This window comes from Ailuropoda melanoleuca, chromosome 14, assembly GCF_002007445.2.
Source record: "Ailuropoda melanoleuca isolate Jingjing chromosome 14, ASM200744v2, whole genome shotgun sequence".
In the NCBI taxonomy this organism is placed as follows: domain Eukaryota; kingdom Metazoa; phylum Chordata; class Mammalia; order Carnivora; family Ursidae; genus Ailuropoda; species Ailuropoda melanoleuca.
Genome location: NC_048231.1, coordinates 5552462 through 5578315, shown reverse-complemented (window position 1 = coordinate 5578315; position 25854 = coordinate 5552462). Strand labels below are relative to the sequence as shown.

General features: G+C 39.7%; 1 protein-coding gene across 1 annotated transcript in view; it reads left to right on the top strand.

Annotated features, from left to right (window-relative positions):
• Positions 1 to 2007: 2007 nt before the first annotated feature.
• KCNH5 (potassium voltage-gated channel subfamily H member 5) overlaps positions 2008 to 25854 on the top strand; it is a 277609-nt gene continuing 253762 nt past the window's right edge. The window contains exon 1 of the mRNA XM_002914166.3: positions 2008 to 2107. Coding sequence (XP_002914212.1) covers positions 2035 to 2107 — 73 coding nt within the window. The 5' untranslated portion in view covers positions 2008 to 2034. The remainder of the gene's footprint in view (positions 2108 to 25854) is intronic.

Sequence of the window (25854 nt, the reverse complement as noted above, 5' to 3'; positions counted from 1 at the left end):
ACCTGAATTCTGGTTGTGTATTTCTGTGTCTCTCGGTTACAGGCAATGGCCCTTCCCCCTTCCCCCTGGGTGCTCTGGAGAGAGAGTGATCGTAAATCGAGGCCAGTGGTTGGTAATCTAGGGGTTTCTAAACAAAGTCAGACACCTTCCCTCTTTCCTTCCTGCCCATGGCAGGAGCTGAGCAGATGTTTCCTGGGACCCCAGCCTGAGAATTCCTGCTGCTTCATAGCAACTTAGCCTTGACCATTTCGAACAGGGGTTACCTAGCATATTATGACCCCAGCGAAAGGGGACGCCCCCATACAACTGTCCTTCGCCTCGACTTCTGACCTTGCTGCAGAGCGCACTTTTTGTCGCTAGTCCTTGAACCTGCTTAGCAGTCATTCTTTCTGGCCAGGCCCAGTGGAGCCTCTGGAGGGGAAGGCTTAGAGCTGAGCTTCCGCAACTTGAGGGAGAATGCAGCTTATTTACCTAGAGGGCTTGTTAAAACAGATTATTGGCCCTCGCCCCAAGTGTTCCTAGTTACCCAGCTTTGGGGTAGAGCCCGATATTTTGCATTTCTAACAAGTTCTTAGGAGATGCTGCCAGTCCGGGACCACTTTGAGAACCACTGCCTTAGATAAAAGAAGGTGCCTCCGCGTGAGCTCCCGGTTTTCCTTCCATCCCTCCGCGCTACATTCGCATTTATGCCGCTTCCCCTTCTCCGGGTAGTTTCCGGCTTTTGGACTCTGTATTCTAACGGTTCCACTTCTGTCCTTGGTTGTAAGCGGATGGAGGGTTCTTAGAGAAGATTCCTGCCCGCCTCCCCCCTCCCCCACCCCCTGCTGCTTCGTTCCCTCCACCTTTACAGTTTTTCCACCGCAAATGCTGCCCGCTGCACTCCCTCTCTCTGGTGTGAATTATTCACCTTCTTCCTCTACTCCTTGCGTTAAGTGCAACCTTTTCCGCAAGTTAACCGGGGTAGCGGGGCTCGCCGCCCGCCTCTCGCGCGCCGCAGCCCTGGGGAGGCTTCTCCGCGCGCCTGCTCCAGCCGGAGGCGCAGGGGCCATTTCCGTGCGCTCTCAGCGCGCAGACCCTAACTGGCCCCGGTTCCTGGGCGTGGGGCAGGGCGGGTGCTGACAGCTCTTCTGTTGAGCTTCGGGCGCCAAAGCCCGGAGGGGGGCGGTAGCAGCGTCAGGTGGCTGCTCTGCGTCCCCGCGCGCCTCCCAGTCAGTCCGGGCTCGGCGCTCAGCCTCAGCTGGAGCGGGAGCTGCTCAACACCTTCGCCCTGACAGGCGCGTCTTCGGGAGCAGCCGGGGCTCCGGACCCCGGGGGGAGAAGCTGAGATGTAAGCCCTCCAACTGCCCATTGCTGTCTCTGGCATCCTGCTCGCTTCTCACTTCCTCTCCCGCTCCGTGGCCCCATTGGACAGCGAGCGTTTGTCTGGATCTCCGGGGAGAGAGGAGCGGCCACCGGGCGCACAGCCCGGCAGAAGTTGGGCTCAGCTGGGCAGCCGTGATCCAGCTGCGCGGGAGGGGTGGGCAAGGGCAGGAGGAGAGGAAGGCTCAGTAAAGGGGTTCGGATCTGGACTGAGAGGGACTGGGAGCTAGGGCTTGAGTTGACACTTCCCGCTCCCCGGCCCCGGGGCGCGGGGCAGCGGGAGAAATGCTGAGTCCGCGCCCAGGCGACCGCCGCCGCGGCAGCAGCCTCAGCAGCAGCTTCAGCATCAGCACCGGCGGGACAGCGACAGCGGGGGCGGCGCAGGCGCACTGTGCCCCGCGGAGCCTGCAGTTCCCGAGCCCCGTGTGCGGCACCGCCACAGTCTGGGCAGCGGCGGCCGGGGGAGCGCTACTACCATGAACTGCCTGGTCCTCCTCCCCAGAGCTGCTCATCCGGGTCGGGCTGGAGACACAGTCAGGGGACCCCGTCGCCGCCGCCGCGCCCCCTCTTCTTTCAGCTCAATCTTCTCCACCTTTTCCTCCTCTTCCTCCACCTTCTCTTCCTGCATCCCCCCTCCCCCGCCGCGGATCCTGGCCGCTGCTCTCCAGACCCAGGATGCCGGGGGGCAAGAGAGGGCTGGTGGCACCGCAGAACACATTTTTGGAGAACATCGTCAGGCGCTCCAGCGGTAAGAAGAGTTGCAGTTCAGAACACCCCCACCTCCATCCTGCCCACGCGCGCCCCCCATCCTCCCCATCCCATCCCTCTCCTAAGGGGGAGGGGGATGCAGACAGCCCTACCTGGTGGCTTCAGTTACTAGTTGGACCTGATTTGGGGTGGGGAGCAGAATAAGGTGGTGAAGGAAAGTTAGTTGCATCCCCTCTCCAAGACATACTCACCTCCTTCCCACCTGTCCAGAGCCCAGAAGGGGAGGAAGGGAAGAGAGAGCTGGTAGGGCATAGGTTCATCTGGAGAATAAAGTTGAGTTTTTGTTTTGATGGGGGATATATTTCTTATTCATCCTTTCCCCACATTTTCCCCCTGTGTCCACTTCAGGCACTGATCAAATTCTTAGAGTTAATCTTAGTGGAAGGGTTTCCCCTCAAGTTGGGAATGGCTGTGAAAGTGGCTTCTAAATAAGATTTAAGTCTCTGGAATGGCTTTTGGGCCCAACGAGCAGTGCTGAAAGGAACCTTGTGCTGGGGAGAGTAGTTGGAGTTGAACCTAATAGAGTCAGTACTTGAAAAATGGAAAGGCAATTACTGTGGTTAAGTTCTTGTTTAAAGTTTCTTTATTTAATTTTTTTCATTGTGCATTGGTCTATATTAATCTATATGAAATATTTGATTTGACGTAAACAGGAGAAATGTAAAAGGGAAGCAATAGCTACTGTGCTTTTAAAGTAACTGGAGAAAGAATTTCTAGAAATGCCATTCCACTTTGCTACTGATTTTAAGGTTTTCTTGCCTTAAAGTGTCTTTAAAATGCCATGCATTTACAAATTCATTTCCTCCAAGATATTCTGAATCGGGATCATTATATAGTTTACATCTTAAGACTTTCTAAACTTCACATGTTACTGAAATCTCCATCTTTCATGTCTTTTACTTCTTTTATGTAATTTCCAATTTTATAAGCAAGATATGTAAAGTATCCTTTAAAGTTTTTTCCTTCAGAGGTTATTTTTTATTTTGAGATCTCTTGTTTGGAGACTTACGAGAAAGATGTTTCTGCATATTGATTATAGTAGAGCAATGGAAATACTCTTATGCAGTTCTGTAATTCATTGTTTACTCATTCATTGAAACAATATTTATTTGGGTGCCGTATACAACAAACACTGTCTGGGGTCCTTTGGATAAAAGAAATGGTGAAGACACTTCTGTTCTCAGGAAGCTCTCTGCCTAGTGGGTAAGAGAGGGTCACACTAAAAAAATAAATACAATTATGTTTTCCCTGAATTGGTTGACTAGATTATACTAATTCTTCAATTAGGATCTCTTCTAAAACTAGGCTTGCAAATATTTCCCCTGATTTTGGGACTATCTATATTTAAGTGTCCCAAGGTATTTTTCATAAATCCCTGCCATGATATTTGGTTTAATTCAAGGCTTGTGACTTTTTTTCTTCCACTTTGGTCAACACCTGATATTATACAAGTCTAGAGCAGACTTTTTGGTTGAAAAAGTAGGTAATAGTTTCAGTCTAATTTAAAAAAAATCTATAGTATTTTTAGCCATTCCAGTGTGATTTCAAATATGTTCTTGATTTTTTAATGATAATACAAAATACAAATTCATAATGGTAGGCAATTTTTGTTTGTACATTACTTTTATGTATATTAAGCAAAGATCTAGAGTACAAGGGGATGTTACTATTAAAACAACCCATTTGGGAAATTTAAAGATTATTGGGATCAACTATTTAAGACACATACATTTTATTTGAGCTTTCTTATCCTCTTGGGTTATTTCACCTCCATGCAGTTTGGTCTATGAGAGGACTTTTCAGAGCAGGCCTTAAAAAATAAAGCACACAGACTCTCTGTTCCTCTGCACGATAACCAGAAAGAAGATGAGAATTCCTTGACTGAAGTTGACTAATTATAGCATCTTTGGTGGAAACTTCTTCTACAGATTGGAACTATGAGCCAGTTTTTAGAATATATCTTATTGCAGATATACAAGAAATTAAGACTTTACCTTAATGTGGTTTAGAAATACCTGCTTCTGTTGTTTCTATTTTACGTTTACCATCCAAATTAATGAATGTTTTATCTTTTCAACACCTCACTTATATTATTGCTTCATTGGTTTAATGTTTCTTTCCATGGATAACAACACCAAGTGCACATGAAAATTGATCTGTTTTGACATTTAAAATATCACTTCTCATTGCTTATGGCTAACTTTTAAAACCGCTATTCAAAACCTCTGAGCTCTGTTTAAAATATGTTGGACATGTGAGCTAAGTATACACGGATGTGTAGATAGTAGAAACTAGAAAGTCTTAGTACTACTTTTATGGAAGAACCCCAGAAATTGAGAATTACAGTATTAAATTGGTTTGCACATCCATGTGGGAGAGTCCCACAGTTGTTGCCATTTCTATATGATTTGGCAGAGAAAGAGAAAGATTCATTCCGAGAAATTATTTAATTGAGACTAACAGAGAAAATTCCCTTCAGGATTCTCACAGATGGATGAGGTTTGTCACATTGAAGATTTCATTATTCACTAACTTAACCACATTGAAAGTGAAGTGTTGGCAGAGCTCTAGTGGAAAAGAAAGAAATTGAAGAAAGCTAGGCTGGGGTTGCCTATTTACCTTTACCCCATGAAATCCTTCTCTTTCTGATACAACATCATTTTCTTCTTATGAAAAGATCAGATCTTTTAATGAGTGTCGGATGAAATAGAAATTTATACAGAGAGGTGTGCGGAGATAAACAGACAGCCATTCACCCAGATACAAAGATGGAGGTACTGGAAAAAACTCTCTCTCTCTCTCTCTCTTTCACACACATACAAAGAGCAAAAGAGAGATGTGGAAAGTAACAGAAATGCAGGAAGAGAGATACAGAAAAGTGTGTGGGGGGATATCATATTTGGAAGTGTTGGACACAGAGAAAACATCAGGCATGTATTTGTCCATGGATATCACGAATGAACTGAAATCTCAGCCAGTGAGACACCTCAGCCAATTAGACAGCCATCAGAGAGCTTCTTGATGACACGGAAGAAAGGAACATGAAGTGTGGTCTATTTTGATGTAGCTTTTAAATTGGAACGCTTCCTAATAAAGTTCCTAACTCTTCAGTTGCAATTTCCCAGAGAGACAGTGCCGTATTCTGTGTCCTACCGTGGCACGAGCTCCTGTTTGCTGTTCCTTTACACCTCTCAAGATTGGGTTTTTATTCTCCTTATTTGGTTGACTCAGTCTGTTATGGGGAAGCATTTCAAATTGTTACTAGTAATTCAAAGACTATAAAATAAAATAATGAGGGCCATTGAGTAGGGTGGATACAAACATACTTTATGGCCAAATCCCAAAATAGTACAAGTAGGGAATTCCTCTTTTTAGTTTTAAGATAAAAGGTAAGATTGTTTTAGATAAATAAAAAGAATTACAATAATTCTTAACATGTGATTCTAGTGGATATCGTCTAAGAAGTTATAAAGGTCAAAAGTGTAAGTGTTATAGCAAGATACATTTTTGTATAGCAAGATACATTTTAGATACATTTTTAGCCGGGAGGTTCAAAATGAGTTGCTAGGAACAGAAAGTTTGGGAACTCGTTCATTACATCTGTGAAATGTCTCATAGAAGGCTTCAGCCCAAAGTGCTTACTGACGGAACCCAAGGCTGGCATATTACTAGGCTATCTTCCCTTATTTAAATTTTAATTATTTATGCGAGCTATTCATCAGTGTACATTGGGCTGTAGGGAGCAGTAAACCTGTGGGTAGATGGTAAATACCTGAAAGAAAGCAAGAGTATTTAAGAGTTACAGGTGAAATTTTAGATTCAAACCAAACCAAACCAAAGAAAACATTTCCAAGGCCTTCAACCTATGTCCTTGGGCAGCACGTTTTCTTTCTATGTTGTCTTTGATTCCTTAACGAATAGGCAGAAATGATTAGTGTCTGTGACAGTGAACTAGGTTGCCATTTTGAAATATTACACATACCACATTTAATATCTTTTCATTAGAATTTGATTATTGTTCTCCAATATTTTAAACATTACGAAAAACTAGAAATGTTTTTCTCTTTAGAGGAAAAAAAAGGGGCTCAGGAAAGAAGAAAACAGAAAAGGTAGTATTTTATCAACCACTTATCCTGCAAGAGAACAAGTTCAATATACTTGATTTTCCATTATGACTTGAGATATTTTATGTTGTACAAGCACTTTCTTGACCTAATCTCCTTTTACAGGAAAATCCAAGATTATTTTTTTGCTATAATTAATATTTGTAAAAACTGAGATCTTAAAAGAGCACCTATAGGAGAATAGAGAACTAATGATTTAAAAATAAAACAAAAAAAGTTATTGTACCTTTTTAGAAGTATCCAGTGTAAAAAATGGTGAAAACATGATTTTTTTTTTGGTATAATGTTCATGATATTTTTTCTTGAAAGATTTCCTTTAACATCTAAACCGCTATTCAGGAAATAGTGACAGAACCACATAGTGTCTGAAGCATTGATTAACCCAGGTTTTATAATGTATCACTTTTACTTTTAATACATCATAGAGGTTGAAATTATACTGACCACTCCCTGAATTATATTCATAAATAAATCAGCGGATTGTCTCTGGTTCTAGAGCCCACACCGTGTTATGTAATGAGTAGCAATGCTGCTTATCCCAGTTCACTCTTGTCTTTGGTAGAAATTGCCCTCTTTGTCTATCTTTTGCTTGATTTCAGAAGTAGGGGTGTGTAAGAACTCCATGTCCCCAGCCATTCTTTAACTGCCCTACTGAAAGAACCAGGTAAGACACTGTATTTTTTAATAGAAGAAAGCAATATTTTCATTGACAGCGACTGAGTAGACTTCTAACAAGAAATCCTTTAGTTAGTATTTGTCTTTTACTCCCATTGCTAGTGACGGCTGTTTGCTGGCACGGAGGAACAATGCTTCTCTGTTCTCCAGTGTCTAGCCCGGGAAAAGGTATTGTTCTCCAAAGCTCTGTAGATAGTATTTACCACAAGAGGTCACTATAGGTTCTGGCACAGGTGAACCAGGCAGTGCGCATCTTCCTTTTCTGTTTTCCTGATTTTTTCCTCGAGTTTGACTGGAGGTTAAAACCAACGTAGTTAGTCGTTACTCTTGGAAGAAGATATCTAAAATACAAGACGTATAGGGAAGTGAAATGAAAAAACGTACTCATTTCTTTTAATTATTACAGTCATATTTTAGTCGATGACAACCAAATTTCGTGACTAAGTAAATTGGCTATTAATAAAAACAGTTTATGTAAAGGAATATATTTAAATACATCTTAAACCAGTATAATATTTGTTTTAGTGGACGAACAAAACTTTATTGTAATAAATCATTTTGGTGTGGCGGTGATGTATATGAAACATGAAGTGCCATATAAATAAAGTCCATATATATTTTCTCTTTCAACATAATTTTTCCTCTACTAGATGTCTTGATATAATTCATATTAAATCAGTGAAGTAGAAACAGTTCCTGACAGTGCTTTGATGTTACTGAAAGATAGTTCAGAGATTTATCGTTAATTTCCTGGGATATCGTATGATTCTAGTATTTTGATGTTATCTAAACTTTTAAAATAAAATACAGAGTTAGATCAAATATTTTCTGAAGTTCTCCAAACTTATTAAACTTTACCCAGAGTATGGTTGGAGGTAATATTACTTGAAGAGGTTTTGTTTCTTGCCAGTCAGCAAGTCTGAATCTTGGTTTCAGGAATTTCTTTTTCTTTTTGGTAAGGTTAGATACCAAATATTGGGAGATGCTTCAAAATGTCCCAAACAAAATTAGTTTTAATTGGAAAAATTAAAATATTCCATACAGCACTTTTATGAAAAAAAGAGATATGTTGTGAAATCAAGTAAACATGAATAACAAGTCACAATCCAAAACCAGTAGCAATTATTATTGTGGAAATTGAAGTCAAAGGCAGTAGTTTGAGGTGCTCTAAGAAATGGACATTTATGAAGCATTGTTCTTTACCAACAACAGAGTAGAATTTTTAAAAATCCCATCTTATGTTCTGGTCACACACACACAAAGGAAAAAGAAGAAGTATGTGAGGTGATGAATATGTTAATTAACTTGATTGTGGTAATCACCTCACCATGTATACATTTATGAAACCATCAAGTGGTAAACGTTAAATACATACAATTTTTTTGCCTATACCTCAATAAAGCTGAAAAAAATCCTCATTATGTTTCACCAAATACTCTAGCTTACTAATGTACATGGCATGACTCCTTCTCATCACTAAGAATGACTAAAGAATCATGTAAATATTCTCATTCTATAAAATATAGAAGTTAATATTGGAATTGCTTAGCCTTGGAATATTTGATTGAATCGTAGAAGTGATAATACTGTCACAAAAATCAGTGTGTATTTTAGACCTATTTCAATTTTTGGTTGCATGTGGTACTATTAGTAATAAAGAGTTATTTGTATATATTTTAGGTAGTAATTTTGTGATACATTAAGTTTTCCCATGGAAAAGATAGAAATTAATTAGAGAATTAGAATTAAATAGAAAGGAAGAGTGGTTGAAAAGTTATTTGAAACTTTACTGAAATAGATTTCTTTGTTTCTTAGGGTCTGGTCCCATTAGAAAAATATAAATACTAAGTATGACGTCCTATTGATTCCGAAAGGTATGGGACTTGAGATCTGAGCTTAGTTATAGCAGTTCCTAGAGGCAATGGCGTATAATTAGAAAGTCATGGACGTGCTGCTCTACGAAATACACTCCTTAATGATATGGGTCATACCTGACACATACTTTTACATCTTCCACTGTGAAGGGCACATAGCACCTAGTACCGGTTGCTTCTTGACTTTGTCTCCTAAATCGAACAAGTCCATAATTGATTTTTTCCAAAACGATGCTGATTAAATCTATTAAGTAAGCTTGTATAAGTGACTACATAGTTTAAAATATTTAGTCAATGGGTATATCCGAAAGTGGAAGTGGCATCGTATAGGGCAAATCACGTGGGTCTCATGAGAACATGAGAGGTGAACGTAGACACAATCTCACGCTCATCTCCTATTCCAACTTGATGTACAGAGAAAATATTTCCTACTGCTTTTGTTCTACTTTTTAAGGGTTTAAAAGCTAGACCGTTTTGTATAAGAAAAGTGTGTAGAGATTTGTAGATTCTTGTTAAATTAAAAAAAATAATAATTTCACAGTTAGGAGGTGGCAAGTTTTATCCTTGGGAATCGATCCTTACCAGTTTAAGTATTTTCTGAGTGAGTTTTGCCCCGAGGAGCAGCGGTTCTAGACAGTACCCCACAGACGAGAGAAAATGGATTTTGCCTTTTTAGAGATGGCAGGGCGAGCCTTAGATCGCCAAGTTTGACTGAAAATCAAACAACTCACTTGGATTGAGGGGAGAAGTTAATCTTTATCCTGATCTTTTCTGTAAGCCTTTTCTGTCTGCTGACATATTTTTTTTATTTGGGGCAAGTTAAAGCACAAGAACTTTATTTTCATATATTTATAGCATTGAGAGAATAAAAAAATTCTTCAACAAGGGTTAAAATGGTCCCAGAGTAAAATCCCCCCAAAACAGCTCCCATCCTTTTGCTTGACCCTCATACTCTTTTAGATAATAATTCATTAGTGAAACAAAAATGTATCGAGTGCCTCCCATGTGCTAGGCGCTGACATAAGCATTGGGGATGCATAATAAACACAATGATAAAAATATTGCCTTTTTTTTTTTTTTTTTCTGTGAGGGGCAATGTGCACATTGGTTAGGAGCCATGGTTCTGCAGGCTTGCGTGCGAGTCTGGGCTCCAATACTTATGAGCTCTGTGACGTACAGTGTTTTCCTCTGTGAAATACAAGTAGTAAGAGTACCCAGCTTATGGTGTTGGAGTGAGGATTAAATGAGATAATATATACAAGATGGTGAGAACAGTGCCTGGCATATAACAAATACTATGTCGGTATCCGTGCTTTTAGTTATCGCTATCATTTAGATGTTTTAAATCTTTGAATGCACCATCTGTAATCGATGTCTTTAATTCTTGGTCACCATTTCCTTTTGCACCTCTTTCAAATGATTTCTGTCTGTACCATAATGTCAAAATGTCCTAGAAGATGACGAATGAGTGTTCTTGTGAATCCAAAGGCCTTTTATTTGTCCATGTTTTTCTGACTTTGCAGGATTTGAGACTATATTCCACTACCCTCTCCCCACACTTGTTTGTCTTTTGGCTTTGATGACTTTGCACTTTCTCTGGCCCTTTTTCCTGGTTTCTCTTTCTGGTCCCTTCCTATTCCTTTCCTATTCCCTTTCTCCTCCCTTCCTTGCCCTGTCCTTCCCTTCTCCTCCTCTCCCCTCTCCTGAAGAATAAGTGGTCCTCTAGGCTCACACTCCAACCATCTTTCTTATACGTCTTCACCCTGCTTTTCAAGCTTGTCCTCTGTCATAATTTAAACTGTATCCTCTCTACGTCCCAGTTCTGTGTTTCCAATGGCCTACAGAATTTCTCTTCTTGTATTTCTCACAAGTAACGTAAACCTCAGTTGTGACCAGAATTGAATTATCATTAATTTTGGCTTCAAAGAGTCTTACTCACTTTGCTGTTTCTCCATCTCTGTCAAAGTTGTCTTTAATATTTTAGTCTTTTAGCAGGATCAGACCTATAAATTAATAGAGAACAAACTGATGGTTGCCAGAGGGAAGGGGACTGAAGGATGGGCAGAATGGGTAAAGGGGGTGGAAGATACGGACTTCTACTTCTAGAATGAATAAGTCATGGGAATAAAAGTTACAGCATAAGGAATATAGTCAATGGCATTGTAACAGTGATACATGGGGACACCACACTTGTGGTGGGCACAGCATAACTCATAGAGAGCTTGAATCACTAAGTTGCACCCCTGAAACTGATGCCATGTTGTGTGTCAGTTGTGCTCAAATAAAACCAAATTAAAAGTACTGAGGACTTCAGAGGGAAGGGGGTGGGGGAAGGGGATAGCCTGGTGATGGGTAGTAGGGAGGGCACTTATTGCATGGTGCACTGGGTGTTATACGCAACTAATGAAGCATCAAACTTTACATCGGAATCTGGGGATGTACTGTATGGTGATTAACACAATATAATAAAATAAAATTAAAAAAAAAAAAGTTTTAGTCTTTTAGTCTGAAATCTGAGGGTCTTCTTTGCCTTCACACTCAGTTTAATATTGGTCTTGCTTCCTAACCAGATGATCAATCCTTGGAGGTAAGAATTTTCCCGTGTACTTCTTTTGTACCCCCTGTAAGTGCTGTGTGCAGAGTAAGTAAATTCATGCTGGTTGGCTATGGTGATTCATGTCAGGGCATGAAATGTGTCATCAACTGACATCATATGCAGCCAATATATGTAAATACGATGGACCAAAGAAAGAATTATAGGTGGAAAGAAAAGAGTTGCTTCACTTAACTGGGCTCAAGAAACAGACTATCTTATCTCTGTGTGAGGAATGAAAGGTGTGATACATTCTCCTTATTCATTTCTAAAGCAGTCTTTCTCTCTCCTAGAGCCACCACAGTCAAAGTAACACTCAATCTTTCCGGGACTCGGTGGGGGGCATTTCTAAGGCTCAGAGAACAGAGCTCTCCACAGAGCCAAGGCATTTCCATCTTGATGACACAGCTTCCTGTCCTGGCTCTAGCTTTACCCATGGTGAAACACTAAGCCTCTCTGGGATTTTAAATACTACCTTGCAAGTCAGTGGAAAGACTCAGCAAAGCCATAAATGCAACGGGTCTTGCACTTATTATAGTAAGAGCTTAATATTCATCTTTTCCTATTTTCTCTAGATAAGGTAAGGTAGGGGAGATTTTCTTTCTTTCTTTCTTTCTTTCTTTCTTTCTTTCTTTCTTTCTTTCTTTCTTTCACTTGAAGAAAGCAAAGAACTAAGTCACTGACATTTTAAGTCATTAACTGATGAGTTAGAGCTTAAAGCATTTGGACTCTTTTAACCAAGGGCTTACTTATTTGGAGAAAAAAACAAAACCCGAAACAAACACCACTCCTCCCTCCAACAAATAACTACTATTGAGAGCCAAAGAAACATCAGCTCTCTTTAGCTCAGTAACTGGTGGCTTGCAGAGGCCAAAGAAGGCAGAAATGTCAGCCTCTCTGTAACCGACCCTGTGAAATCTGACCAAAGGAGAGAAAGGAATCGAATTTGTGATCTGCATCTTTCCCTTGCACAATTAGCTCCTACTGCATAGATAGTAGAAAAAAAAAATAGAACAATGCTTTAGAAAATTAATTAGATTGTGAATGCATTCAGAAAAGCCTCGTTTCTGTATTTCTACCAGGTGTGCAAGTTAGCCTCATCTCTTAATTGGAATTCTTCATTAGTTATCTAGCCATTAGTGTTGATTGCCTTTAAAGGTTAACTTCAAAGAAAATATATAGACCTTTCAGAACAGACGCAGATTGTTTGCAAAAACAAGGTTTGTTTATTTGCAGGATTGAAAAATGCTTAGGGGCACCTGGGTGGCACAGCGGTTAAGTGTCTGCCTTCGGCTCAGGGCGTGATCCCGGCGTTATGGGACCGAGCCCCACATCAGGCTCCTCCGCTATGAGCCTGCTTCTTCCTCTCCCACTCCCCCTGCTTGTGTTCCCTCTCTCGCTAGCTGTCTCTATCTCTGTCGAATAAATAAATAAAATCTTAAAAAAAGAGAAAAAAATGCTTAAACATTAAATATGTAATACTTTTTCCCCCTGATAAACACATTTTGACTGATTTAGCCTTTGTCCAAGATTATGTAACTAGTAAATGTCTTATGGCTTCAGGTATTTTTAAAAATTTCATCGTAATAAAATTCAGTAAAAGTTTGTCATTATCTGTATCAGGGTGAAGGTTTTCTATTGTATTCTGAGACTAGAAGTCTTATAGGTCATTACTGCAGTTACATTTTGCTTCTAATAATTCTGGCCAGTATACTTTATAGAAGCCCATCTTCTCATGAACAAAATACCAACTATTAAAATTAGAAATTTTGAATTGTTGAACATTCTCTTTTTGTGTGTGGAGAAATATATTCTATAGCAAAATTGCTATTATTCCTATCATTAAAATTTCAGAAATGTATGTGAAAGAATCTCATGCATTCTAAACCACTTTGGCTTGTTGGAAAAACGTTGAAGTTAATGCCATCAAAGAAGCACAGAAACTTAAAAACGTACCTTTGATTTTGAAGGAGATGAAAAGTGGAGGCATATTTTTATCTTTGATGACAGCTGAACAAGTTTGAATAAATTAACAGATATTTTTTGCATATTTCAAACTCCCACAGTGATGGTCTGCTTAATGTTGCCAATATTATTATATAATAATTAGTCTCATTGTGGAAAGTACAAAGCGTGTGTATCTACACACACACACACACACACACACACACATGCTACCTTCCTATAGAGCTGTAAGGTAAAGGTGTATTTGTAACAACAGGAAAGATACCAGCCTTATAGTCTGCTATTGCATAGTGGAAGTGAGCAATGCATCTACCAGAAATCAATATTGTGGATGTGGGTATGACATGTAAGTTATTTATGCTCTTGGTTAACCATCTGTGCCAGCATTTATTTAACCCAAATAGCATGTGCTATATGAGCTTCCGGGCTTGTTCTGCTGTTACTGTTCTATGAAGCTTAAATATATCTATAGATATCACTCACCCAGGAGACAAGGTTAAAAAAATAGTACAGACTCCATGATTTAAATTTGCATGTTTCCAGAGTGCAGGGCAATCTGCTAGGGAACACCTGATTTTTTTTTAAATAGAATTGTCTGTTTTTTGAAGAAAACTACCTAGCACGGTCCTTATCCACATTCTTGACAATATCTAACAGTGCTCTAATAATTGTTGATATATGACTTTAAATAGGAATCAGATTTGATTTGATCATCCAACAAACACTTGTGGGGATGCGGTGATGAACGAACAGACACGGTCTCTGACTGCTTGGAACTCGGAGTCTGGTCGGGGAGACAGGAATTCAACAAACCCACGTCCTGCATATAATTACAAATCGTAGTAACCATCGTGAAGACAAGGAAAGGGTGCTGTGACTAAGAGTGACAGGGATTATTTTCGATTGGGAGATGGTGTCAGGGAAGTTAGATGTCAAGGGTACGTGATCCCCAGGCCTTGATCCCTAGAATACTTTTTTTTTTTTAATTTTTTTAAGATTTTTTATTTATCCATTCGACAGAGATAGAGACAGCCAGAGAGAGAGGGAACACAAGCAGGGGGAGTGGGAGAGGAAGAAGCAGACTCCTAGTGAAGGAGCCTGATGTGGGGCTCGATCCCACAACGCCAGGATCATGCCCTGAGCCGAAGGCAGACGCTCAACCGCTGTGCCACCCAGGCGCCCCAGGGAAGGTTTTTCTAATAAAATGGAGACCCCAAGTAAGAGGTGGCTAGATGATAAGCGGGCAGAAAAATATTTCAGGTGAAGAGAAAAGAGCTGAACAGTCCTAAGAGAGACAGAGAAAATGAGTGGCTAAGTTTGTGAAGTTTAAAGGCCAGTGTAGTTGGATTGCAGTAAGAAAAAAAAAGAGAGAGAGAGAAAGCTGGGGACTGGCTGTTCAGGGAGAGGCTTTTGCATTGTATTCCAAGTGCGTGGACACATCTCCTCGCCACAAGGATTACTTGTGAAACAATGAGTTAGGTCAGAAGGAGGAGGAGTCATGATAGTGGACCAGCTGGGGGACTGTTGCAGTAGTCCAGGCGAGAGATGATGGTGGCCTGGGCTGGCCTGGGAGCAATAGAGATGGAGAGAAGTGGATGCATCAGACGTGTTTCACTGGTAGAATTATTAGGGTTTAGTGATGAATCAGATGGCGTAAATGGAGAGATGTAAAGGATGCCTTTCTGGGTTTGGGCTCAAGTATCTGGGTATAGATAGAGGTAGTGAAGATTTCCCTGAGAACCAGGTTTGGAATGAAGCTTTAGACATCACCTGCATCATCTCTTTGTTATCCAGCTCCCTTTCATTCCCTTGAAGTGAGGAAGAATGCAGCCAAAGGAAGCTTAGCTCAGCGAGATTGGGGACACAGTGGCCTCCTGCATTCTACTTACAGAAGTTCAGGAAAGAATATCACAGGCTAAGGTAATTAGCTTTGTCAGTCTGGTTGTCCTTGTGGACTAGAAACATGTAGCTTCAGATTTTAATACAGGCTGATTCAGACCAGAAACAAAGTAAATATTTTAATAAAACCAAAATTTCAAACCAAAACCATAATTTATGATGAATATTTGACAATCAGCATTGTTGAAATGCCCTCTTAACCAATCCCTTTTGGAGCACATTAGCAATTATTACATGAATTGCCGTGTTTGGTCACTGATTTTTCTTAATTTAAATTTTGGTTAGTTAACATACAGAGCAATGTTTGTTTCAGGAATAGAATTCAGTGATTCATCACTTACATACAACAGCCAGGGCTCATCACAACAAGTGCCCTCCTTAATACCCATTTCCCATCTAGCCCCTCCCCCCAGCCTCCCGCCATCAGCTAGCAGTTTGTTCTCCATCATTAAGAGTCTCTAATGGTTTGTTTCCCTCTCTCCTTTTTTTCTTTCCTCCCTTCCCATAGGTGTACATCTCTTCTCTTTCTCAAATTTCACAGACGAATGAGATCATGTGGTATTTATCTTTCTCTGACTGACTTATTTCACTTAGCATAATACACTTTAGCTCTATCCACGTCATTGTAAATGGCAAGAGTTCATTCTTTTTGATGGCTGAGTAATATTCCACCACATGTATAAACCACATCTTCCTTATCCACTCATCAGTTGATGGACATTTGGGCTCTCTCCATAGTTTGGCTATTGTTGATAATGCTGCTATAAACATCGGGTGCATGTGCCCCTTCATATCTGTATTTTTTTATCCTTTGGGTAAGTACCTAGGAGTGCAATTGCTGGATCATAGGGTAGTTCTATTTTGAACTTTTTGAGGAATCTCCATACTGTTCTCCAGAGTGACTGCACAAGTTTGCATTCCCACCAACAATGTTAAGAGGGTTCCCCTTCCTCTGCATCCTCGCCAATACCTGTTGTTTCTTGTGTTGTTAATTTTAGCTATTCTGACAGGTGTGAGGTAGGGTCTTATCACAGATTTGATTTGTATTTCCTTGATGATGAGTGATGTTGAGCATCTTTCTGTGTGTTTGTTAGCCACCTGGATGTCTTCTTTGGAATAATGTCTGTTCATGTCTTCTGCCCATTTCTTAACTGGATTATTTGTTTTTTTGGGCGTTGAGTTTGATGCAGTTTCTTTATAGATTTTGGATACTAGCCCTTTGTCAGATATGTCATTTGCAAATATCTTCTCCCATTTTGTAGGTTGCCTTTTAGTTTTGTTGATTTTTTCTTTCTTTTTTTTTTTTTTTTTTAAAGATTTTGTTTATTTATTCGACAGAGATAGAGACAGCCAGCGAGAGAGGGAACACAAGCAGGGGGAGTGGGAGAGGAAGAAGCAGGCTCATAGCAGAGGAGCCTGATGTGGGGCTCGATCCCATAACGCCGGGATCACGCCCTGAGCCGAAGGCAGACGCTTAACCGCTGTGCCACCCAGGCGCCCCTGTTGATTTTTTCTTTTGCTGTGCAGAAACTTTTTTATCTCGATGAAGTTCCAATAGTTCATTTTTGTTTTTGTTTCCCTTGCCTCTGGCGATGTGTCTAGAAAGAAGTTTCCATGGCTGCCTGTGTTCTGCTCTAGGATTTTGATGGTTTCCTGTCTCATATTTAGGTCTTTCATCTATTTTGAATTTATTTCTGTGTATGGTGTAAGAAAGTGGTCCAGTTTCATTCCTCTATATGTTGCTGTCCAGTTTTCCCAAAACCATTTGTTGAAGAGACTATCTTTTTTCCATTGGATATTCTTTCCTGCTTTGTTGGAGATTAGGTGACCATAGAGTTGTGGTCCATTTCTGGGTTCACTATTCTGAGCCATTGATCTATGTGTCTGTTTTTGTGCCAGTACCATACTGTCTTGATGACTGCTACTTTATAATATAACTGGAAATCCAGAATCATGATGCCTCCAGTTTTGTTTTTCTTTTTCAGGATTGCTTTGGCTATTTGGGCTTTTTTGTGGCTCCATACAAATTTTAGGATTGTTTGTTCTAGCTCTGTGAAAAATGCTGGCAGTATTTTGATAGGGATTGCACTAAATGTGTAGATTGCTTTGGGTCTTCTAGACTTTTTAACAGTGTTTGTTTTTCAATCCATGAGCGTGGAATGTTTTTCCATTTCTTTGAAGTCACTGATTTTTGGTCTGTGCGTTCTTTAGCTCTTTGGATCATGAGATTTGGAGGGTGAGGTGTTACTTGGAGCTGTGAGTACCTGTGCTCAGTCCTTCTTCACAAAGGCCCAGGGGATCTGGAGAGCAAATTGAAAAAGCTCTCAGCGAGTTTTCTGGACTTCCACCTGCACTGAACCTCTGTTGGAGGAGCCCTGTGCTGGGGTGATAAGGCTTTCAGAATGTCAGTGCTGGCTTCTGAGCGGTGGGTTTCTCCAAAGTTAGGATGAAATGAACATAGTCGGAGAGAAAATCCTGTTGATTGTCTTTAGAGGCAAACCCAGACTCTGGAAAAACTATACATCAGTGAAAGTGTTTCCTTCAGTGTTTCTGGATTCTTTTGTGAAGTACCTTCTCTTTCTCACCCCCACTTGATATCGTCTCTCCTCATTAGTACTCTATAACTCTTTTGTGTGTCTCATCACTTCCTAAAATATCTGAAAACTTCTTTGTGTTAGTGCATTGAAATTCATCTCTCTAGGGTAACTTGCATAAGAAAGTTGAGGGAAGAGGGAGGGAAGGAGAGAGAGAGAGAGAGAGTCTGTGATAATCCTCCAAAAGGTGTTTCACCTTGTTCATGTCCATGGAATTTCTGGACCACAGAAGGTTTAATTTTCATAAAAACAAAATAAAACAAAAAAAATTTTAAAAAACTGTCTAATCATGCCAGATACAGGTGGTGTTGGGGAAGCTCAGAGGATGTCATTTTTTCCTGGAATTGCTGTAGAAAGGGAAGGAATATCTCCAATGCTTTTCTATTGTCACTGACCAAATATAACTTCTCTTCTTTGAGAAATTTTTATCAGTCGGGACTATTGACCTCATAGTTTGTATACGATCGCCTTTAAGAATGGGATTAATATGTGGTTGGCGTAGAATGTGGTTATTTTCCTATTACATCTGAAGAAATGGCACTTTAAAGAGGAAGTGCTTCCTTTATATTCAAAGCAAAACAAAAGCTTGGATAGCAATTCAGAAATACACTGTGATGTGATAGAAAGTCTTAGACAGTGAGGCCTTGCTATGTGTTTGTCCCCCACCAGACACTCTTTTCGTGTGTGCACTGAGTCCTTTAACTTTCCAGGCCTGCTTTCTTGTCCATGAAAAGAAGGATGAATGCATTCGTGAGCTTGAGGATCACCTGATGATCTTGTTAACAAGACCTGATTCATCAGGTCTGTGGCGGGTCCCAGAGTCTGCACTGGTAGCAATGTCCAGGTGGTATTGGTCCACACTTTGAGTAGCGAAGTACTAGGTCAGTTCCCTAAACCTGGCTGAGCATGGGACTTTCCTTCAGAGGCTATATTTTTGTGTTCCATCTTGAGGGATTCTACTCAGTGTGTCTGCATTAGAATTTAGCAATCTGTATTTTTGACATTTTTGACACTCATGACAGGATTCTATTGCAACCACCAGTATTTGGGGATTATTGCAGTAGATGAGTCCTTCTCCACTCTGGCCGCACATTAGAACCACCGCAGACAGTTTAAAAACAAATACTGATGCCTGGATCTCACCCCAGACCTATTAAAACAGAATCTTTGAGGGATGAGGCCTGGAATGAATAACTCCTGGGCCCCTTCCAATGCTCCTCAGTCTCCATCCCAATGAAATGTGCAGTCAAAATTGGGAGAAACACATAATGATCCCTACTGGGTCATTTTGAATCAGGGTCTTGCGATTTATTTTTTGACCTTCTAACCCACGAGAGAAGAGTGCTTGATTTATTTCATGTCCATTTCTGAGAAAATACTGGATGGTCTTAAAAGAATAGGAGATGTTTTAAGACTTAGCCTCTTGCAGAAATTCAGTCAAGAATCTGCTCGTGTATGGGGCACCTGGGTGGCTCAGTTGGTTAAGCATCAGACTCTTGATTTCAGCTCAGGTCATGGTCTCAGGGTCCTGAGATTGAGTCCCCCATCGGGCTCTGTGCTAAGTGCAGAGTCTGCTTGTCCCTCTCCCTCTGCTCCTCCTCCTCCTTTCTCTCTCTCTATCTCTCGAATAGACAAAATCTTAAAAAAAAAAAAAAGAATCTATTCGTGTAGAATTAGAGCTTCTGAAATGTTGTACTGGACTGCTAACACTGAATAGGGATAATGACCTGATTCTTAGGCCCCTCATGTAGGCACATACTGTGTATTTGAATCATTCAGACAGGAAATGCTTGCAAACATCTTCAAGGACTGAAATAGTCTGGATCCCAAGAAGGCTGAATTTTCCAGAATTCATGGCTCTTGGTGTGCTAAGAGCTGTGAGGACAAATCAGAACTGGTTTCCTGTCAAGATTGGTTGAGGAATGTCTTAATCTATTTGGACTACTCTAACAAAATAGCATACATTGGGTGGCTTCTAAACAACAGAAATTTATTTCTCGCAATTCTGGAGGCTGGAAGTCTGAGATCAAGGTGCCAGGACGGTTGTGTTCTGGTGAGAACCCTCGTCCTGCTTGTGGACAGCTGGCTTCTTGTTGTGTCCTTACATGGTGGAGAGCAGAGCAGAGGAAGCAAACTCTTTTGTGACTCTTACAAGGGTGAAGTCCCTCATGACCTCATCGAATCCTAACCACATCCCAAAGGCTCTACCTCCCAATGCCTTTGCTTGAGAGGTAGGGTTTTAACGTATGAATTTTGGGAGGACACAAATATTCAGTTCAGAACAATGAGGATGGTGGTAGTCACCAAGAATTCTGGGCAATTTCCCTAATAGCTCTGTGTTTCCAAAACTTTTGAAACTGGTCTCACTTTCAAGATTTCCAACTCACCTCCTTTGCAGAGAAGTTATCTGTCAGTAGCCAGACTGCTTTTCCCCACCACGTTTTAAAGCCAAAGGAAATAAAAATTTTCCAGGAAGCAATTTTAATTAATTTGCTATCCTGTTCTTAATGTTTGTTAATAATACCAGATTTCACATTCACTGAAACAGTAATTTTCATGACTATAGGGAAATGGAACAGTTGTATGAATATTTAAAATACACAAATTATGTTTCAATTAACAAACAGACAAATATCCAAAGGAAAATCCTGGACAGTCTATTTAATATTTACCAGTTTTCATCTAATTTAGCCTTTGACATGAAAAGGAAATCTGTTTCCCCTCCTTTTGTCCCTCTCCTTCCTCCTAATATTGTATTTTGTAGTTTAGCTTTCAGTGACAAATACGATTTTGTAGGTTTTGGTTTGCAGGGTCAACATTTAAATATTTGTGTTTTTTCTACTTCTTTGCTTGTACATACATATACAGAACTCACACACAGAAAGCTCTCTTTGCATATATGACATAGTTGTACAAGAGTCTTATACATAATAAATAATAGCAGTTATTAGTTTATTAAGACTTTCTTTTTTTTTTTTTTAAAGATTTTTTATTTATTCATTCATTTGACAGAGATAGAGACAGCCAGCGAGAGAGGGAACACAAGCAGGGGGAGTGGGAGAGGAAGAAGCAGGCTCATAGCAGAAGAGCCTGATGTGGGGCTCGATCCCATAACGCCAGGATCACGCCCTGAGCCGAAGGCAGACGCTTAACCGCTGTGCCACCCAGGCGCCCCTAAGACTTTCTTAAAATTTTAATTCAGTTGGCCAATTTATAGTACGTCATTAGTTTCAGGTATAGTGTTCAATAATTTATCAGTTGCATATAACACCCAGTATTGCAAAGACTTTTTGCTCCAATAGTTGATTTATAAAAATTTTGCTTGCATTACTCTATTTCATCTCCATAAATTACCCAGGCTTGTAGGTATTGGTATCTCTAGTTTGTGTGTGCGGTTTTTCAGAGTAGATCCCTTGGCAGTATTGAGAGGGGATCCAAGTGCTGGCAGGACGTTTGGGGACAGGGCTCCTTGTGGTGATTTGATTGTTATGAGTATTTACCAGTTGATGACCTGTTATATGAAGTCCCTGGCACTGTGGCTGATTTTCTCAATTATGGTTTTATAAAACATTCAGAAATGATAAAAGCAAGTCTTATGCTTGTCCTCCATAGACCCAGAGCACATATTGCTAATGCACGATTATTAGGACCTTGAGGTAAGGCCTAGTGAACACATAGTTACTTTACCCTGATGGTCTAAATGAATAAAATCCAGCTCGAATCACAAAGATGAATGGACACCATATTTCCTAGACTATCTGTTTAAACTTTAAGTTGGTTCAAAAAACTTTCTTCTGAGTTGCTGGGTCTGATTGAACCTGTGAGCAAATACTCTAGTATGTAGCTGGCAAATATCTGAATAGTCCATATTCTATGATTATTGGCTAAAATCAAGTTATATATTTTGAAAAATGGGATTGATTCCAACTTCTATGTTTGGTGTGTTTTTTTTTTTTCCCCTAAACAACTCTGCCTCCAAGCTAATATGAGAATTAAATCCTGCCTGCAGTGAGTTGCTTTAGGACTTCTTCATGGACTTCCTACTCTTCCGTTACAAGAAAAAAAAAAGACACAATTTCACCTAGAAAAAGTTTGAATTTGCAAATATCTCAGTCAAGAATTAGAATTTAGGGAACCTGTTTTCTAGTTGCTGTTCCTGGGGAATCTGGGCTTGGTGAGTCTCTGACTCATTGCAGGATGGAGTTGTTTTCCAGGTTAGAGAGAACAGACATGACATCTGTCCCAATGCCTAGCACAGAGTTCGGGCTCCACTAAAGGTTACTTTAATTATGTTATTACATAGAGTTACTAGAGTATAAGTGAAATAATATATCAACAATAAATGAATAATCATAGTTAGGCCCTACTGAGCTGGAGTCTAATTTTCTCACTGTAGAGTTATTGAAAATGGTATGGTGGGAGCAGTTTAACATTTTTAATAGCAGAATTAAGTAGGAGCAATTAGAGGGCTCCTGATCCAAATCCTAACAAATGTCTTGAAAACAAGCCTGTTTATGACAGAGGGAGGTCTGCAAGGCTTTGGGGATATTAAGGATATTATGAGATATACCCTTACTTTGGCATATAAAATTGATTTAATGGGTCCTGACAAGCACAGTAAAAAACTGAAATAGAATAAAAAAGGAGGACATCTCAGGTAGTAAGTGTTGTCAGAGAATTTTTTTTAGTTGTGTGTTTGTGTAGGTACGTGTGTGTACCTGTGCAAACACATTTTGAGATACTATATAAAATTAATTTCTTACTATGAGCTTCAACTTAAAAAAGTTTGAAAACACTGGTTTGCTTAGTTTCTGGGGGAGAGAAACCCTCTCTCAGTAGGACCTTTCATGTTTATATTAGTTATTTTTTAGAAGATTTGTTTTCTATTTCCTGGGATAGAGGCAATTATTTCAATCAATCAATAATTACTATATTGCAACTCTTCTGGGCACAGTAGGCACAAAATTCATAATCCTAATGACTATATTATCTGAGAAGTTAAAAGTAGTATATATGAAGTATTTAGAGAGACAATGCATACTAAATTTCATGATACCAATGGTATAAAAAGAGATCCCTGCATGAATACATTAATTCCTTTGTTTATTGATATAGCCAACCAACAAGCAAGCATCCACTATGAACCAGACACTGTCTTAGGTACAGAGGGATCAAATAGGACCAAAATGGGCATAGGCTCTGTCCTACGGAGCTTACAGTCCAACAGGCAGATATGCATTCATCAGATCATAACACAAATAGGTATAAAATTGTAACTGAGGAAGAGGTGCATCATGTCTAAAATTATTAGGTATGACCTGGTCAGAAGGTCAGGGAAAGATTTACAGAGGTGCTGACAGTTGAGTTAAGATCTAAATAACTGCAAGTGTCAGTCAGATAAGTGAGGAAAAGAATGGTGTTTAGGCAGAGAGAATGGCAAAGTAAAAGGTCCTTTGTTGGAAGAAATCTTGAAGCTTACAATAATATAAGAAAAATTTGACTGTGGCTGATTTGACAGACTTTGAAGTCATCAGAGGCCATGGCAAGGATTTGAGCATTCTGAGAGCCATTTTAAGCTATTGACAGGTATAAAAGCAGGGAGAGAACATGATCCAATTGGAAATTTGGAAAGCCCTCTCTGGCTTCAGTGTGGACAATCCTTTGAAGAAATCTTGGAGAAGGTTGGTGTAAATCAATTTGATAGCTGTTGGAGTGATCTGGGGGAGAGGTGATGGAAGCTTGGATTTGGGAGATGATAGTGAGGATCCAGAGAAATGGAGAAATTTGAAAGTTTGAGGAGATAAAATTAATAGGATTTGGTGATGGATTAGATATAAGGATAATGAGAAAGATGTTGAAAGATGGCTCCCAGATTTCTGGCTTACATAATTGCATGGATGGTAATTACATTGTCTAAGATATTGAGGTCCATTTAAGATATCTAAGAGTATATGTAGGTCATAGTGGATCTCAAGTTCTAGAGTTTATAAAACAGGTTGTTTTTGGAGATGTAAATTTATGAGTTACTGAACCCATGAAAGCAGGTGAAGTATAAGAGGAACTCATGTGGAGAAACTCTAATATATACTCACTGGATAAACAATGTTGAACCTGCAAAGAAAATGGAGGACGATTCAGAGAACTGGGGGAAAGTCATTTTATAAAAGCTAAGGGTCAAGAAATTTTAAAGAGGGAGTGGTTACCAGCGCTTCTGAATTGTCAAGTGAGATGATAAAAAAACATCCTTTGGGTTTGGTGACATGGAAAGGTTATTGGTGATCTTGGTTGTCCTGGAGTGGTAAAGAAAGAACCAGATAGGAGTGAGTCAAGTGAATAGGAGCTGAGAAGATGGAAAAAATTAGAATAGACAACTTTTATGGAAAGTTTGTCCAGTGAAGAGTTGGAGACAGACATGAGGGTAACCAGAGGGGGAGGTAGGCTGAGTGGTACTCATTGAATGTGTCATAGACAAGGTACAGCAAGCTGGTTCTGAAAGGTTTTAATAGGTAAAGGGATGGGGGAAAGCATTTCAAGTGGATAATAGACATCATGGGTGAGCATATTTTGGGGCCATAATGAGAAAACTGACTTAACTGCAATAGTATGGACTTTAGAAATAATGAGAAGTATGTTTGTATAAGTAGGGAGAGTGAAGCTCTCTAAGAGTTCTAAGTCTGGGAGAGAATCTGATGATGTAAGCACTTGGGAGTCTTGATCTGGATGAGGAGTGGTAGGATGGAGGCAGGGATTTGGGGGGACAAGTGAACAGTAGTGTGACAAACAAGATCAGTTGAGGCAGGGAGACCATGTAGCTGAATGGACTGCACAGCTGCTAGGCATGAAGTGGAGAACATATGGGTTAGCGGGAGTAAACTGAGTAGGACCCAGCCTGGGCTAAGAGGAGAAAAGTTATTTTCGATGATCACATTATAACTATACTTGATGCTATATATAAATGAAAATGTCATATATTTATAGAGGAATTTATACTTTATGAAGCATTTTTTGTGGGAAGCTCATTTTAATCTCTACTTTAACCACCCTATGTAACAAGAAAAGGTAGTATTACTGTCCTTGTAGCTAAGGTTCATTTCACAGTTTTCCTAAAACTTCTGAATCTCTGGTCTTTTGTCTTCTTTGTGTTTTCTTTTAAATTTGAGGTAGTTAATTTATATGTGATAAAATACACAAATCTTAAGTGTACAGTTCAATTGATTTTGATTAATGTATACACTTATGTAACTTTTATCTCTATAAAGATGGAGAAAAATGTCCTTCCCCAGAAAGTTCCTTTTTCCTCTTTCCTGTCAGTTCCCCTACCCGTTCCCTTTAGCAATTATTGCTCTGATGCCTATCACCATAGATTAGCTTTGCCTGTATTTAACCTTCAGATGAATGAAATTATAGCTCCTGGCTTCTTTCAATCATTATAATGTATATCAGATTCATCCATGTTGTTGCATGTATGAGTAGTTTGTTCCATTTTAGAGCTGAGTAGCTTTTCTTGTATGAATATGTCACAATTTTTAATCCAGTCTCTTGTGATGGACATTTGCATTGTTTTCAGTTTTTGGCTGCTATGAATAAATGTGATGTGAACATTTTCTACAAGTCTTATTGTTAATGTATGTTTTCATTTTACTGAATAAATGCCTAAGAAAGAAATTTCTGGGTCATCGTTGACTCTATAAGAAACTATTTTTCAAAGGGATTTTTCCATTTTATATTCTCATTAATAATTTTACAGAGAGTCTCAGTTGTTTCACATTCTCATCAACATTTTGTATTATTAACCTTTATAGCCATCCTAGTGGTTGAGGAGTGATATATCATTATGCTTTTAATTCGTATTTCCCTGATGTCTGATGATGATGGGCATCTTATTCTTATGGTTTTTGGCCATTATTTATCTTCTTTTGGGGAATGTCTGTTTGAGTCATTTGCCCATTTTGTTCATTGGGTCATTTGTCTTTTTGTAGGATTTTTGGGTATATTCTGGATAG